Source organism: Heterodontus francisci, chromosome 35 (assembly GCF_036365525.1).
Source record: "Heterodontus francisci isolate sHetFra1 chromosome 35, sHetFra1.hap1, whole genome shotgun sequence".
Taxonomy (NCBI): domain Eukaryota; kingdom Metazoa; phylum Chordata; class Chondrichthyes; order Heterodontiformes; family Heterodontidae; genus Heterodontus; species Heterodontus francisci.
The window spans coordinates 47,541,430-47,557,111 of NC_090405.1; the positions used below are offsets into that span (position 1 = coordinate 47,541,430).

Genomic DNA, 15,682 nt, shown 5'->3' on the forward strand with positions numbered 1-15,682 from the left:
ACAATGTTGGGGCTGTACTACAGGCCTCCCAACAGCGAGTGTGAGATAGAGGTACAAATGTGTAAACAGATTATGGAAGATGTAGGAGCAACAGGGTGGTGGTGATAGGAGATTTTAATTTTCCCAACATTGACTGGGATTCACTTAGTGTTAGAGGTCTAGATGGAGCAGAATTTGTAAGGAGCATCCAGGAGGGTTTTCTAGAGCAGTATGTAAATCGTCCAACTCGAGAAGGGGCCATACTGGACCTGGTGTTGGGGAATGAGCCCGGCCAGGTGGTTGAAGTTTCAGTAGGCGACTACTTTGGGAATAGTGACCACAATTCCGTAAGTTTTAGAATACTCATGGACAAAGACGAGAGTGGTCCTAAAGGAAGAGTGCTAAATTGGGGGAAGGCCAACTATACCGAAATTCGGCAGGAGCTGGGGAATGTAGATTGGGAGCAGCTCTTTGAAGGTAAATCCACATTTGATATGTGGGAGGCTTTTAAAGAGAGGTTGATTAGCATGCAGGAGAGACATGTTCCTGTGAAAATGAGGGATAGTAATGGCAAGCTTAGGGAACCATGGATGACAGGTGAAATTGAGAGACTAGCTAAGAGGAAAAAGGAAGCATACATAAGGTCTAGGAGGCTGAAGAAAGACGAAGCTTTGAAAGAATATCGGGAATGTAGGACCAATCTGAAACGAGGAATTAAGAGGGCTAAAAGGGGTTAAGGAAAATCCCAGAGCCTTTTATTCATATATAAGGAGCAAGAGGGTAACTAGAGAAAGGATTGGCCCACTCAAGGACAAAGGAGGAAAGTTATGCGTTGAGTCAGAGAAAATGGGTGAGATTTTAAACGAGTACTTTGCATCGGTATTCACCGAGGAGAGGGGCATGACGGATGTTGAGGTTAGGGACAGATGTTTGATTACTCTAGGTCAAGTCGGCATAAGGAGGGAGGAAGTGTTGGGTATTCTAAAAGGCGTTAAGGTGGACAAGTCCCCAGGTCCGGATGGGATCTATCCCAGGTTAATGAGGGAAGCGAGAGGGGAAATAGCTGGGGCCTTAACAGATATCTTTGCAGCATCCTTAAACACGGGTGAGGTCCCGGAGGACTGGAGAATTGCTAATGTTGTCCCCTTGTTTAAGAAGGGTAGCAGGGAAAATCCAGGTAATTATAGACTGGGTGAGCCTGACGTCAGTGGTAGGGAAGCTGCTGGAGAAGATACTGAGGGATAGGATCTATTCCCATTTGGAAGAAAATGAGCTTATCAGTGATAGGCAACATGGTTTTGTGCAGGGAAGGTCATGTCTTACCAACTTAATAGAATTCTTTGAGGAAGTGACAAAGTTGAGCTGTAGATGTCATATACATGGACTTCAGTAAGGCGTTTGATAAGGTTCCCCATGGTAGGCTGATGGAGAAAGTGAAGTCGCATGGGGTCCAGGGTGTACTAGCTAGATGGATAAAGAACTGGCTGGGCAACAGGTGACAGAGAGTAGTAGTGGAAGGGAGTTTCTCAAAATGGAGACGTGTGACCAGTGGTGTTCCACAGGGATCCGTGCTGGGACCACTGTTGTTTGTGATATACATAAATGATTTGGAGGAAAGTATAGGTGGTCTGATTAGCAAGTTTGCAGACGACACTAAGATTGGTGGAGTAGCAGATAGTGAAGGGGACTGTCAGAGAATACAGCAGAATATAGATAGATTGGAGAGTTGGGCAGAGAAATGGCAGATGGAGTTCAATCAGGGCAAATGCGAGGTGATGCATTTTGGAAGATCCAATTCAAGAGTGAACTATACAGTAAATGGAAAAGTTCTGGGGAAAATTGATGTACAGAGAGATTTGGGTGTTCAGGTCCATTGTTCCCTGAAGGTGGCAACGCAGGTCAATAGAGTGGTCAAGAAGGCATACGGCATGCTTTCCTTCATCGGACGGGGTATTGAGTACAAGAGTTGGCAGGTCATGTTACAGTTGTATAAGACTTTGGTTCGGCCACATTTGGAATACTGCGTGCAGTTCTGGTCGCCACATTACCAAAAGGATGTAGATGCTTTGGAGAGGGTGCAGAGGAGGTTCACCAGGATGTTGCCTGATGTGGAGGGCGTTAGCTATGAAGAGAGGTTGAGTAGATTAGGATTATTTTCATTAGAAAGACGGAGGTTGAGGGGGGACCTGATTGAGGTGTACAAAATCATGAGAGGTATAGACAGGGTGGATAGCAAGAAGCTTTTTCCCCCCCAGAGTGGGGGATTCAATTACTAGGGGTCACTAGCTCAAAGTGAGAGGGGAAAAGTTTAGGGGGGATATGCGTGGAAAGTTCTTTACGCAGAGGGTGGTGGGTGCCTGGAACGCGTTACCAGCGGAGGTGGTAGACGCGGGCATGATAGCGTCTTTTAAGATGTATCTAGACAGATACATGAATGGGCAGGAAGCAAAGAGATACAGACCCTTAGAAAATAGGCGACATGTTTAGGTAGAGGATCTGGATCGGCGCAGGCTTGGAGGGCCGAAGGGCCTGTTCTTGTGCTGTAATTTTCTTTGTTCTTTGATTTCTGTCCAGTCTGAATTGGCATTTCAGACAACTATTCACTCAGAATGGGCTACCACCATTGAGCTTTTTATAGAACCAAAGGAGTCCATTCAGCCCATGGGGAAAAAGCTATCCCACTTCCCCGCTCTAACCCAATCTTGTGCATAGATATGAAATGTGGACAGGCAAGAGAGCTGAGGAGAAGAGTACATGAAGAAACTGCAGACCCTGAAATTTCCCTGATAGTTTGGTGTGTTGCAGGTTTGACCTCTGCCCTGTACTCAGCAAAAAAATGCACAGAGGGAAAATTGCAAAATTACCCATGAACTTGTTTTGAACAATTATCGGAATGCTTTTTTTAAAGCAAACAGCAAGGTCTCCGTGCATCCTGGACTCTAGGCAAATATCCTTTCCCCTCCATCCAACCTTATACTTCATGATTGGTGTGCAGCCGATCTGATATAATTGCCCCAATAAAATATGTACATTGTACTTTTACTGAAAATTCCAGCCCAGTGAGGCTATCAGTGTTCCCCTTTATTAAGGAGTAAATTCAACAGCTTCCAGCATCCGCACATGCACAGTCCGAGTTGCCCTGCTTCTCCAGAAGCTTCTGGAGACTCTGCACTCAAATAAGTGCAACAGCATGAAGTTGGGATATGTGTATTAGATACCAACTGAATATGCCAGGATTTTTTTTTAGTGAATCGCTAAGTCCTAATTGCCAAATAACCTGTCCAGTACTGAAAGTTATTTTTTTCTTTTACAAATGTGAAGCCTCATTCCTTCAGATTTTTATTATTGTCAGAGGTATTAAAACATTTAAATTTTTTAAAACTTTTTCTTTTCTCTCTTTCTTGCCCTGTTAATCCAACCTTTCTTTCCTTCTACTTATTTTGCTTTCTGTACATGATTTGACATTGAATTTGCCAACTTACACTTCCTGGCTTAGACATGGCAGCCAGAATTTTACCAGCACGTTGTGGGTCCTGACGTCGGGACCAAATGTGTGTTCCGAGCTCGCACTGTCGGGCAGTGGGACTGCGGAGGCTATTTTACTCGCGGCGGCTGAGGCTGCAAGGGGAAAGAGAGGAGGGCGCCTCCATATTGAGGCGCCTTCAAAGTGCTGGGATGAAAAATATTGATATTTTGGGGCCAGGTGGGCCCCAGCAGTCAGATGGGTGAACCTTCCAGCAGCAGTATCAGAGTCGTGGAGGTGGCCATTGCCATCAGTGGGCCCCTCTGTCAGCCAAGGAATGGCCAGAAAGGAAGGTGCCTCTGGAGCACTGTGAGGCAGTGCTGGTGGTCTTCCCACCCAGCAGACGGCCGTCCCAATGCTGGCAAAATGCAGGCGGGGGCAGGATGTGCCCATTAATAGACCAATTATGTACCTTCATTCTACCTTCCCACCATTGACAATAGCCCATAGCCTGCCTGAATGGCCCCGGCAACCCACCCCACTTACCTCTCCCAGGGTCATCAACAATCTTCTACTCTGCAGGGTCTCCTCCAGTACCGGCAGTGGCCACTGATCCCGTCCTCCGAATGGCCGGCAGTTCTGGAGATGGGAGCTAGTCCATTAAAGGAACAGCATCCCTGATGGCAGGTGTTAGAGAAACTTCCAAGCCCGTTTGTGAAGAAGACACGGAGACTAGGATGCTTTGGTGGAGATTGTTTATTGCTTGCCACAGAGCTTACTTCTTCGCTCCTAATATAACACCCAGCCAGTGCTGACTGGCTCTTCCTTATATATACACATTTGAGTACAATTAACTAATCAAGACCCAACACCTGTTCATCCTATTACCTTCAGCTACTTGGTATTTAACATCCATTAACAGAACTTAGAGACTAACAGCAGGCAGTTAATTGCCTGACTGCCGCTAAATTGCGCTGGGGGTTGACGGAAGGCTCAGGCGGTAGTCTCCCCTCGTCTTCCGTCACACCACCAGGGCCCCGATTTCCGGAATAAAATCTGGCTGTCTCTGTCTCTGTCTCTGTCTCTGTTTCTCTCTCTGTCTCTGTTTCTCTCTCTGTCTCTGTCTCTGTTTCTCTCTCTGTCTCTGTCTCTGTCTCTCTCTCTCTCTCTCTCTCTCTCTCTCTATCCTCTCTCCTGCTCTGACCTAGGTCACAAGCCATTTCCAAATACACTGATGCTGTTTTAAGGCAGCGGAGTTTTGCAAAAGGTGGGAGGATGGAAAAAAACTCTGCTGTGAGGGAGATGACCTGTCTCTGACTCATCTGCTGAATGGTTTCTATTCTATCTGATAAAAAGTGCAATTTCTGACTCACCTTGGGCAATGAATGTAATGGCAGCTGCAGTAGTAAAAGTAAAGGAGAATGCGGAGTGGCAGTTCTAAGTACAAGAGATATAATGAAACTAGTTTGGACAGGGCAAGTGTGTCTCCATAACCCAGGGGTGTGCAATCTGTGGCTCCGGAACTGCGTGCAGCTCTTTAACATGTCATTTGCACCTCCCAACCTTTTCCAGTTGGGTTGCAGTAAAATGAAAATGGCCTAAAAAAAAAATTAAGCCAAGAAAAGTAAGAGCAGTGTTTTTATTGTGGGGGATAAGAAGCTAATCATTGTGCTGCGCTTTACGGGTTCGAATTATCGTTTTAACAAAAAGCATCATCATGCCGTAAATAAACCTGTTTGAGTGGTATAGCGACACCATGGGTATAGATTATGTCTTAAGGTTGAGGAACAGCTTTGATGGTTGTGACCATTATTGTTTCTAATATAGCTGAAACAATAAGTTATTCTAAATGCCTTATTAGCTTTTTTAAATGACCAGAATCAATATCTGAAAAAATTGTCTTAATTTTGTTTGTTGGTGTCGTGAATCTCCACCTCTGTCTGTCCTGTGTTGTCCTTACACATTCTGCATTGGGAAACTGCACCCATCCATTATATCCGTCATCCATTTACTCCTCTGCCTCTGTCTCCTATGTTTTCCATCAATCATTCCTTCCAATAATAGAACCTTCTGTTCTAACGATGTGACTGCAGTATTGTATCTTTCTCTTTTTTGATGTTATGCGCTAATTACCTCTCTCCTCCAGCCGTTTCCAGCACTTCCTCATTAGTCTTTCTGTCTGTGTAAGATATGCTGAACATCCTCCTATACGCCTACATCTCAAATGCATTCAGCTTAATTCTGCGCATCTTAAGTTAAAGTTTATTTTAAAGATGTCTTTATTAACAAAATTACAGTTTAAAAATAGTCAAAAAGCGCAATAATTCAGAGTTAGGTCTGTTTTAATTTATTGTTCCCAATCTGTTGAGTAGCTCTGGCAAAAGTGTATCCAGTAGATATCTCTGCAAGATTTTGAAACCTGTGACTTTTTTTTATCCATTAAGGCCCAATCGGACTGTTGGCTCTACTTGTTTGCAAGGCTATAGGAGTGACTCTGACTGTAGTTTGTGGTAAGTTTTCATGCGTATCTTTCTAAACTATTTGTAGCCTGGTTGGCAGTCAGTCTGTTCTGTTTCCCTGGTGTTATTTGTGCAGTTTAACTGTGTAACTTTGTTCCCTCTTCCACTGGACCTTGTGAATGGCCGACTGGCCCTTGAGTTGTTTTGTGACACTGTGATATTGTGATCTTTCTCACTCTTGTGCAGTATATAAGAGTAGGCCCCATGCTGGAGAGCAACAATTTATTTTGCCCAGCGAACACCGACCCCCCCCCCCCCCCCCCCCACCCCCCCTCCCCTGCCACTACCGTCCCTGACAGGCAGATCCTGCAAAAGTATAGTGTGGATTATTTAGGCTCCCTGCCAACATTCAAGGGGACAATGAGATGGAAAGTGAAGGAAGTACTTGAGTACTGAAAAGCACCATACAAGATAGGGACCTAGATAACATTCAGCATAGACACCACTCTCCTCCGAGAAAGGCTCGATGGGCCGTGGGGTAAAGGCCTGCTCGGGTCTGCAAATGAGACCCAACACGAGCTCGACAGAACCCCATCCAACCCCCCGAGCCCGACCCGGCCCGGCCCGAGTCTTTCCATTTTTTCCCGCGCCAAACCCGACCCGACCATCAGTTAACTTACCTTCCGTTTTTCACTTTGTTCTTTACTTGCACAAGCTTAAAATAACTAACAAAACCACCTTTGAAGTCTAAAAAGTAAATTAATATTAAAGTCACTTAACTGAGGCAGTGATAGAGCGCGTCCGACCCGACCCGAGCCCGAATGCCGGACCCGGCAGTGCGACCCGAACCCGACACATGTCGTCAGGTTCGGGTCGGGTAGCAGGGGTTTACCGCGGGGAGGGCTGAGGATTCACTCGAGTGATTCGTCTCATCTCTGATCCTGGAACCTTCTGCACTTGACGGCCTTAGTTACGAGCGACATTGGAATTGAAAGCATTCACATCAGCCTTATTGATGGGCCAAGTGGTACCTCATTAACATTTAGAAAAGAACCGATTGGTCACCTCCCAGAAAAGCATGATCTGTGCAGTGGGCTCCACAGGTGTGGAATCAACCAGGAAGGTGCCTGTGTGCGCCTGGACTCCTGACAGCTAGGCAAGCTTATGAGATGGTTAATAGAGGATGTCTGGGATTCACACCTTTGAGTAACCATACCCTCGCCTCCATTTTTAATGCCCTAGTCCCCATTATAAAACAATTACTCTCTCTCACCATGGCCATTCCTCCTGTACAGCCCTCATCTGTGCTCCCTTAAATCCAAGGGACACGACTCGAACAGATATGGCGGACAACTGGGTTAGTCATTCACCGTCAGATCTGACTGGACCTCGTAAAGCACTATTGGGTCCCTCTCTCATCTGCTAAAACTGTTCACTATTCCAGGATCACCTCAGGCTTTTTTCTCTAGTGCAAACCATTTTCTTAAACCCCTCATTCCATCTCCTCCACCCTCACCTCCAACAAGTGTGAGGAGCTCATGGACTTCTTTGTCACTAAGATTGAGTGCCTCTGCTACTTTGCTCCCTTCCCTTAGTTCACCAGGCCAAACTTCCTCTGAGGTTTTCCCCTCCCCTGGCACTGAACTCAGATTTTTCTCTAGTTTCTCTCCTACTCCCCTTAGCCCTCTCTGAGCTCATCTTGTCCATGAGACCCACCTCCTGTCCCCTAACCCCTATTCCTGCTAAACTACTGACCACCCAACTTCCCTTCCTGACTCCCATGTTAGCTGATATTATTAACGGTTCTCTTTCCTCACGTGTTGTCCCTTTCTCTCCATCAATCTGCTGTGATCCGCCTCTCCTCAAAAACATCAACCCATCCTTGCAAACTACCGCCTCATCACCAACCTCCTGTTCCTCTCCAAATTCGTGCCCACCTTTCCTGGAACTCCATGTTTGAATCCCTGCAACCGGATTTCCACCCCGTCTCAGTATCAAAACAGCTCCTTATTTTAAATTGTTCGTGGGATGTAGGCATCGCTGGCTAGGCCAGTATTTATTGCCCATTCTTTATTGCCCTTGAGAAGGTGGTGCTGAGCTGCCTTCTTGAACCACTGCAGTCCCTGGCGTGTAGTTACGCACTTTTTTGGACTTTGTAGCAGTTTGGTAACAACTGAGTGGCTTGCTAGGCCATTTCATAGGGCATTCAAGAGTCAACCACATTGCTGTGGGTCTGGAGTCGCATGTAGGCCAGACCAGGTAAGGACAGCAGATTTCCTTCCCTAAAGGACATTAGTGAACCAGATGGGTTTTTACAACTATCGACAATGGTTTCACGGTCACCATTAAACCAGCTTTTTTAAAGTCCAGATTTATTAATTGAATTCAAATTTCACCATCTGCCCTGGTGGGATTCGAAACCATGTCCCCAGAGCATTAGCCTGGGGCTCTGGATTACTAGTGATTATGAAAGTCACAAGTGTGACCGTGACGAAGTTAAGCTTTCCGTCCTCGCCCTTCTTGGCCTGTCTGCCGCCTTTGACACAGTTTGACACTCCATAATTCCTCCAATGCCTCGCCATTGTTTTCCAGTTGAATGGGACTGCACTGGCCTGGTCCCATTCTTATCTAGCCAGAATCCATGGAGAGAGAAAGAGTTAATGTTTTATGTCGAGAGGGCAGCCAGGAGCCTCAATCTAACGTCTCATTTGAAAGGCGGCTCCTCGAACAGTGCAGCACTCCCTCAGTACTGCACTGGAGTGTCAGCCTAGATTTTGTGCTCATACCCACAACCTTCTGATTGAGAGGCAAGATTTTTGTTTCGCCCTTTTCATTGGATTTATTCCATATTAAAAATATTTACAATATCGTAATCATTCTGTGTAGTGTACAATCACCCGGCACAATTCAGCAACAGAGACAAAATCATCGTTAAACTGTTAATAACCTCACAACAATTCTTGTCACTTTGCATCATCATCCCTCCAACACTTATTAAGAGGCAAAAGTTATCCTGAAAAGGGGCTGGAATTTTCTGGGCTCTCTGACGACAGGTTGGGAGGTAGGAAGGCTGGAGAAATGGCGTAGGATGGCATTGGTGGAGACTTTTTTCCATCCTTTCATGGGATGTGGGCATCACTGGCAAGGCCAGCATTTGTTGCCCATCCCTAATTGATTGCCCTTGGCACCTGAATGGCTTGCTAGGCCATTCCAGAGGGCACATAAGAGTCAACTGGAGTCATACATAAGCCATACCAGGTAAGGACGGCAGATATCCTTCCCTAAAGGCAACTGGTGAAGCAGAGGGGATTTTATGACAATTGATAGTCTTCATGGCACCATTACTGAAACCAGCTTTCAATTCCAGGTTTTTATTAATTAATCGACTTTAAATTCTACCAGCTGCCATGTTGGGTATTATCCTAGGCCTCTAGATTACTAGTCCCATGATATTACCACTGCACCCTGTCGTTTTCCCGCCTCCATGCCATTTTGCCAGCGGCGGGTAAGTTGGCGGCATGGATGCCTGCCAGAAGGCCAATTAAGCTTCTTAAATGGCCAATTAAGGGCCACTTCCCACCTCCATGGGCATTTTTATGTTGGGAGGGCCCGCTGCTGCGTGGAGAGACTGCCAGGTGAAACTGGGCGGCCTCCAAGTGGGTTCTGGGGTGGGGTGGGGGTCAGTGGGGCAGAGGTCCCTCCTTTAGGGGCACTCCATCGCTTACAGAAGGGACCCCGGCAGCAGTGGGCACCCTCGTGGCTCACCGGGGTCTGCCTGCCGTCCTGGCCCTGGCATTTGCCCAACCCCACTTGGCTTTTTTTGAGGGCGCCTGGCCATTGAGGCAGCCTTTCCCTAATGTTGCAGCCTCAACATTGGCTACTGCTAAGCTACTTAGCTGCCCTCTGATTGGGCCTCTTAATTGGCCACCTCCGGCAGTATGCCGCTCTGGGTCCTGCCACCGGCCGATTTTAGGCTCGGCAGTCACAGATTATGCAAAATAGGTGGTCGCGAATTTATAAGGAATTTTCAAGTAGTTTAGTAAGAAGCAACAGGTTATATATGATGCATAAGCTAAATACACAGGAAAAGTGTACAACCCGTGACAGATGAGAATGGTTTACCGATCCCAGAGAATGAGCGAGGGAATGTAGTCGACCTCCATAGCTAAAAGTGACCGCCTCCTCTCTGTTTGCTAACAGTTGTCTTCTCTCTCTCTCTCTCTCTCTCTCTCTCTTTGTCTTTTGCCTCCTTGATTTGGCCGAGGTTTAGGCAGCTCTATTGTCTTTTGCTAGGCATGTGCTGCCCTCATCCCCTCCAAGCATCCATTGATATACTTTATTTTTGGGGGCTGGTAGTTGACCCTATGTCAATCACTTGTTCGAACCCTTCTAACTAATGACTACAGGACAGGTACCCAAGGCATCAGGTGTGAACACCTCCCCCTTGACCATCATTATAGCTCGAGGGCATCTTTCAGTTTACCTTATGCTAGGGGCCCTTTGGTAGGCTTTACTGGGTACTTGTATAGATAAAGAGGGTACACAAGGCTTAGGAATATCTGTAGTGTCTAGTGGCTTCTATATGGCCCCCTCGGGAACGTCATACTCCTTGGCCCTTTACTTGGTCTCACTGCCTCAATAAAATTCAGCCCCGGATTACAAAGTTTAAGAAAAATGAATTCCTGCTGACATTGTTCTTGCTCTTCTGCCCTTCACAAGATTATGGTTTAGCACATGTGAGAGATTTTCATTCGTCACCACTGCAGTAACATTATGGAAGTAATAAGTTGTTTTTCATCATCACATTTGTGCAAATGCACTCAAGATTTTTTTTAGACTTGCTTTCCAGTTTTTGCACTCAGCTTAAAATTATTTTTTTTTAATTGCTTTGCAAGCCTCACTGTACACAATCTGCCGACCCAGTCCTCCAGGAATGAAAAAGTTATTAGGAGAGATTGGAAAGGCTTGGGGTTGTTTTCTTTGGAACACAGGAGGCTGAGGAGAGGTTTAATTGAGGTGTACTAAATTCTGAGGGGCCTAGATAGAATGGCTAGGATGGACCTAAGTGTACCTTAGCAGAGAGATCAATAACCAGTGGGTAATTAAAGTAATCAGTGGAAGGATTAGAAGGGGGTTGAGGGTGAAATGTTTGCACCCAGAGGGTTGTGGGGGTCTGGAACTCACTGCCTGAAAGGGCGATGGAGGTGGAAACCCTCATTGCATTTAAAAAAAGTACGTGGATATGCACTTGAAGTGCTGTAACCTCCAGGGCCACAGACCAAGAGCTGGAAAGTGGGATCAGGTTGGATAGCTCTTTTGCGGCTAGCAAAGCCACAATAGGCCGAATGGCCTCCTGCAGCACTGTCGAATTTCTGTCTTTCCGTGTTATCTGTATCCCTCAATCTTTTGATTAAAAACAAAAAGCAGGCAGTACTGAGAGCAGAACCGTGAGCAACTGTTGGGAGAGGAGACAGGTTATGACATTTCGGTGGTGTTTCTTGAGGGAGCAATGTTGACAAGACTATGGGAAGAATCCTCTGCTCTTCTTTGCATAGTACTATGGAATCTTTAATGCGATAGGACCGCGATGTAATATCTCAGCCTCTAACCAGTGCTCTTTTAATAGTATGCTGAAATGTTGCCCAGATAGAGAAATCATTACAGTTGCTTGTCTGAGGAATCTTACTTTTAAGATGGTACCATAGTGGAGAGGATTGTGCTGAAACTTTACAGCATACGTCAGAGTTCCACACTGATAACAATGAAAAGCCAGCTCTTTATCCCCTTAACAGAAACATTTCATTTATTTACCAGATCAATAACAGCAATTTGCATTTATATAGCGCCTTTAACACAGGACATAAGATGTAACATAGTTTCATAGGAGCGTTATCAGACAAAATTGACACTGAGCCATAAGGATATATGAGAATAGGTGACCAAAAGCTTGGTCGAAAGGAGCATTGTAGAAGAGGAGAAAGGGTTAGAGAGGCAAGAGGTCCAGGGAGAGAATTCCAGAGTTTAATGCCTAAGCAGCTGCAGGAACAGCCGACCAATGGTGTAGGCGGGAGTAGGGAGCAGGCTGGTGTGAGTGGGAAGAAGAGACCAGAAAAGTAGGAAAGCAAGGTTCTCGGAAACTTGCGCTGATTTTTAATCCAATTGCATTTTTTTTCAGACTTGTGTCAGGATCGACTTGAGAAGGCAAAATGCTTGGGGGCCACTGTTGTCTTGAAGGTCGACAAGTGTACATGTCCTATGGAACTGGCCCAGAAAGTGAAGAACTCTCTCTGTGCCATGCCAGATATATGCCTTGAATGCACTGGGGCTGATACCTGTATCCAGGCTGGTGTCTATGTAAGTATTGGGCTTTACCACAGAAGTCCTTGGATTTTTGCAACTTGTTAACCAGTGCAATATCAGACAAAGACGTGGCATAAAACTAGAGGTTATACAGGGAGATTTTCTGTTTCGATGGTGCAGGAAATCGCTGGCGGCCATAGTCCCCATTAGGTGCTCCTGGAGAAGACAGTTCCTCACCTGGAGTGTGGAAGTGAAATATTTCTTTGCATTGGTGAATGGAAAAAAGTTGTCTCAAATGCAAATGTCCAAAAATGGACTGTTTGTAATGTTTTTTGCTACTATGGAAATTTGCATTATTATTGTGGGCAACATCCATGCGATAAGCAAAGAATATCCCAATAAAGCATCAGTTGGTTATAGAACGTAGAATTGTAGCAGAGTCCACTGAATGCAGTTGTCATCATAGGAACATAAGGAATGCAGCACAGGAGGGAGGCCATTTGGCCCATCAAGTCTGTGCTGGCTCATTAAAAGTCCTGTCCAATTAATCCCATTCCTTTGCTCTTTCCCCATAGCCCTGCAAGTGGCTTTCTTTGCAGGTACACATCCAGTTGAAAGTTGAGATTGAATTTGCTTCTGCCACTCTTTTTCAGTAGTCAGATCACAGATCACAACAACTCACTGCATAAAAAGAATTCTCATTTCCCCATTGGAGTTTTTTTTTTGTCCATTATCTTAAATTTGTGTCCTTTGGTTACTGTCCACCTGCCAGTGGATGCTGTTTCTCCTTATAGATTCCATCAATTCCCTTACTAATTTTGAACACCTCTATTAAATCTCCCCTTAACCTTCTCTACTAACAGAAGAACAATGCCAGTTTCTCCAGTCTCTCCAGATAACTGAAGCCCTGCATCCCTGGGACCATTCTATTAAATCTCCTCTATACTCACGACAAGGCCTTGATATCCTTCCGAAAGTTTGGTGTGCAGAATTGGGACACGGTACTCCAGCTGAGGCCTAACTAGTGGCTTAAAAATTGCTGTTGTTGCTGCAGTTAGGCTTAAACAGTAATGTTCAGTAAAGGTATCAGGATTGTTACATGTGGCAGCCTTCCTTATGCTGTCAACCGAGGCCAGATTGAGATCGATGCCATTCAGACCTTCTCCAAGGAGAATCCATGTGTTCGGAAAGCCTCGTACCTTTCAACCTTTTAGACAGTTTGGCTGTGCAGATATAGTTATAGAAATTACTGTAATAGTGAGCAAAACTTTAATGAGTTTGAGTTAGTTAGCCTCTCTTACTTTTAACAGAAACATTAACCTACGTAAGGACATGTTAATGCCCAATGTATGCCCACAGATTCATCATTAACTGAGATTACTTAATAATTTCTATTCTTATGTATTGATATTGACAGCTCTATGTCCTTATAAAAGGCAGTGTTGAACTAAGTCTGATGGGTATGGTGGCATAATGGTTATGCTAATAGACTGGTAATCTAAAGTCTCAGACTAATGCTCTGGAGACATGCGTTTAACTCCTGCCATGCCAAATGGGAAATTTAAATTCACTTAATTAAATAAAGCTGCAATTAAAAAGCTAGTGTCAGTAATGGTGTCTGTGAATCTACTGGATTGTTGGAAAAATCCATCTGATTCACTAATGTCCTTTTAGGGAAGGAAATCTGCTGTCCTTACCCAGTCTGGCCTATATGTGACTCCAGATCCGCAGCAATGTGGTTGACTCTTAACTGCCCTCTGAAGTAGCTTAGTAGGTTGTATTCAAGAAGGTGTAGTTTACACATAGAGATGGGCAATAAATGGTGGCCTTGCCAGCTATGCTCACATCCTATGTTTTATCTCATGTTTTACTTTTCACAGGCTGTCAAACCTGGTGGCATGGTTGTATTGGTTGGCATGGGACTGCTTACAGCAAATGTTCCTGTAACACATGCAGCGAGCCGAGAAGTGGACATCCGGGGTAGCTATCGATACACTAACACGTAAGCACTCGAGCTGCATTTATCTCTTTGATCAGACCTGCGTAGGGACTTTTAAGTTTTGGACAGTACAACAGCAACAAACTCATTTTAATATTTAATTCTTTGTTTCATTAGAATTTAGCCTTTTCCCTTGCCTCCAAGTTGGTTGAAAGAAAGATTTGCATTGACCTATTGTATCTCAGCAATGTCCCAAAATGAATCTCTGCTGAAGTGCAGTCACTTGTTGTTGTGGTATAGCAAGACGCTGCAAACAGTAATGAGATAAATGTATAATTAAGTGCGTTCTCCTGCACTGGATCTAATTTGTCTGTTATTGCTGGTTTTGCATGAGGGAAGAATATTGGCCAGGACACCAGAAGGGCTTTTCTTTGAACATGTCATAGGGTAAATTTTACACAAGTATAAACAGGAAGCCCAAATCGTAAAACCAACCCATTAATCCCCACCTGAGCCAGCAGATGAATCTGTGATTGAACGTCAGTGGTGTCTCCGACAGTGCAGCGCTCCATCAGTCCTGCACTGACATCTCAGCCTAGATGACATGCTTAAGTGTCTGGACTGGAGCTTGAACCCACAGCCTTCTGCTTCCGAGGCACCAACTGAGTCCACAACATCAGATGTTAACAACAAGAGTGAAACAGTCTTCCAGCTGCAAGTAGCCCCAGTGGCATGCTGGGAAAGAACCAACTGAGAAATAGTTGCTAATGCTTCAGTTAGTTTGGTGGCTAAGAGATTTGAGTATTACACTGCATTGGGACGAAAATCTAAAACCAGTTAGGATGTGATGCAAATATGTTAACCATTGTTTGTGCCATCTCCCTAGTTCTAATTCTTTAGAAATAAAAACGGAAAGTGCTGGAAATACTCAGCAGGTCTGGCAGCATCTGTGGAGAGAGCAACAGTTACCAGACCTGAAATGTTAGCTCTGTTTCTCTCTCCACGGACGTGGCCAGACCTGCTGAGTATTTCCAGCGCTCTCTGTTTTCATTTCAGATTTCCAGCATCCACAAGATTTATGCTTCTTTAGTGTACTTCTTGAATGTAGCACTATTGATTATCTGTGTTGTGTTATGTTGTGTTACATCTGAGGGGAGGCTGTCACAATAGGGTTTATTTTATGAGGTGACAATCATTCACAGGAGTTTGTACTGGCCAGCCTAGGAAGTAGCACATTGATCTACCAACAGGAGAAAATAAGGCATTGCATGTGTCTGCTAAACTCAAACCCTAGGTTTCAGCAGAGGTATGGGGAATACTCGGGTGTCATTGGTTTGCAGGTGTAGCAATTGGAAATTTATTTGTGAAACATTCTTGAATTAGCTGTGAAAGGGTGGAATGAACTTTCACTAATACCAGAGAGAGCAGCATTATTCCAGCCAACCTGGCAGGTAACTTTAGATTAAATAAAACAAATAACTGGTGCAATTGATAGACGAATTTGACCCATAGACCCTGCAGGCATCTATCTACACAGTAGAA

The 15,682-nt window shown here is 45.0% G+C and overlaps 1 protein-coding gene across 1 annotated transcript in view; it reads left to right on the forward strand.

Annotated features, from left to right (window-relative positions):
• LOC137350494 (sorbitol dehydrogenase-like) overlaps nt 1–15,682 on the forward strand; it is a 36,063-nt gene that overhangs the window by 18,392 nt on the left and 1,989 nt on the right. Inside the window, exons 6-8 of the mRNA XM_068015150.1 lie at nt 5,887–5,952; nt 12,077–12,255; nt 14,082–14,203. Of these exons, the coding sequence (XP_067871251.1) occupies nt 5,887–5,952; nt 12,077–12,255; nt 14,082–14,203 (367 nt within the window). The remainder of the gene's footprint in view (nt 1–5,886; nt 5,953–12,076; nt 12,256–14,081; nt 14,204–15,682) is intronic.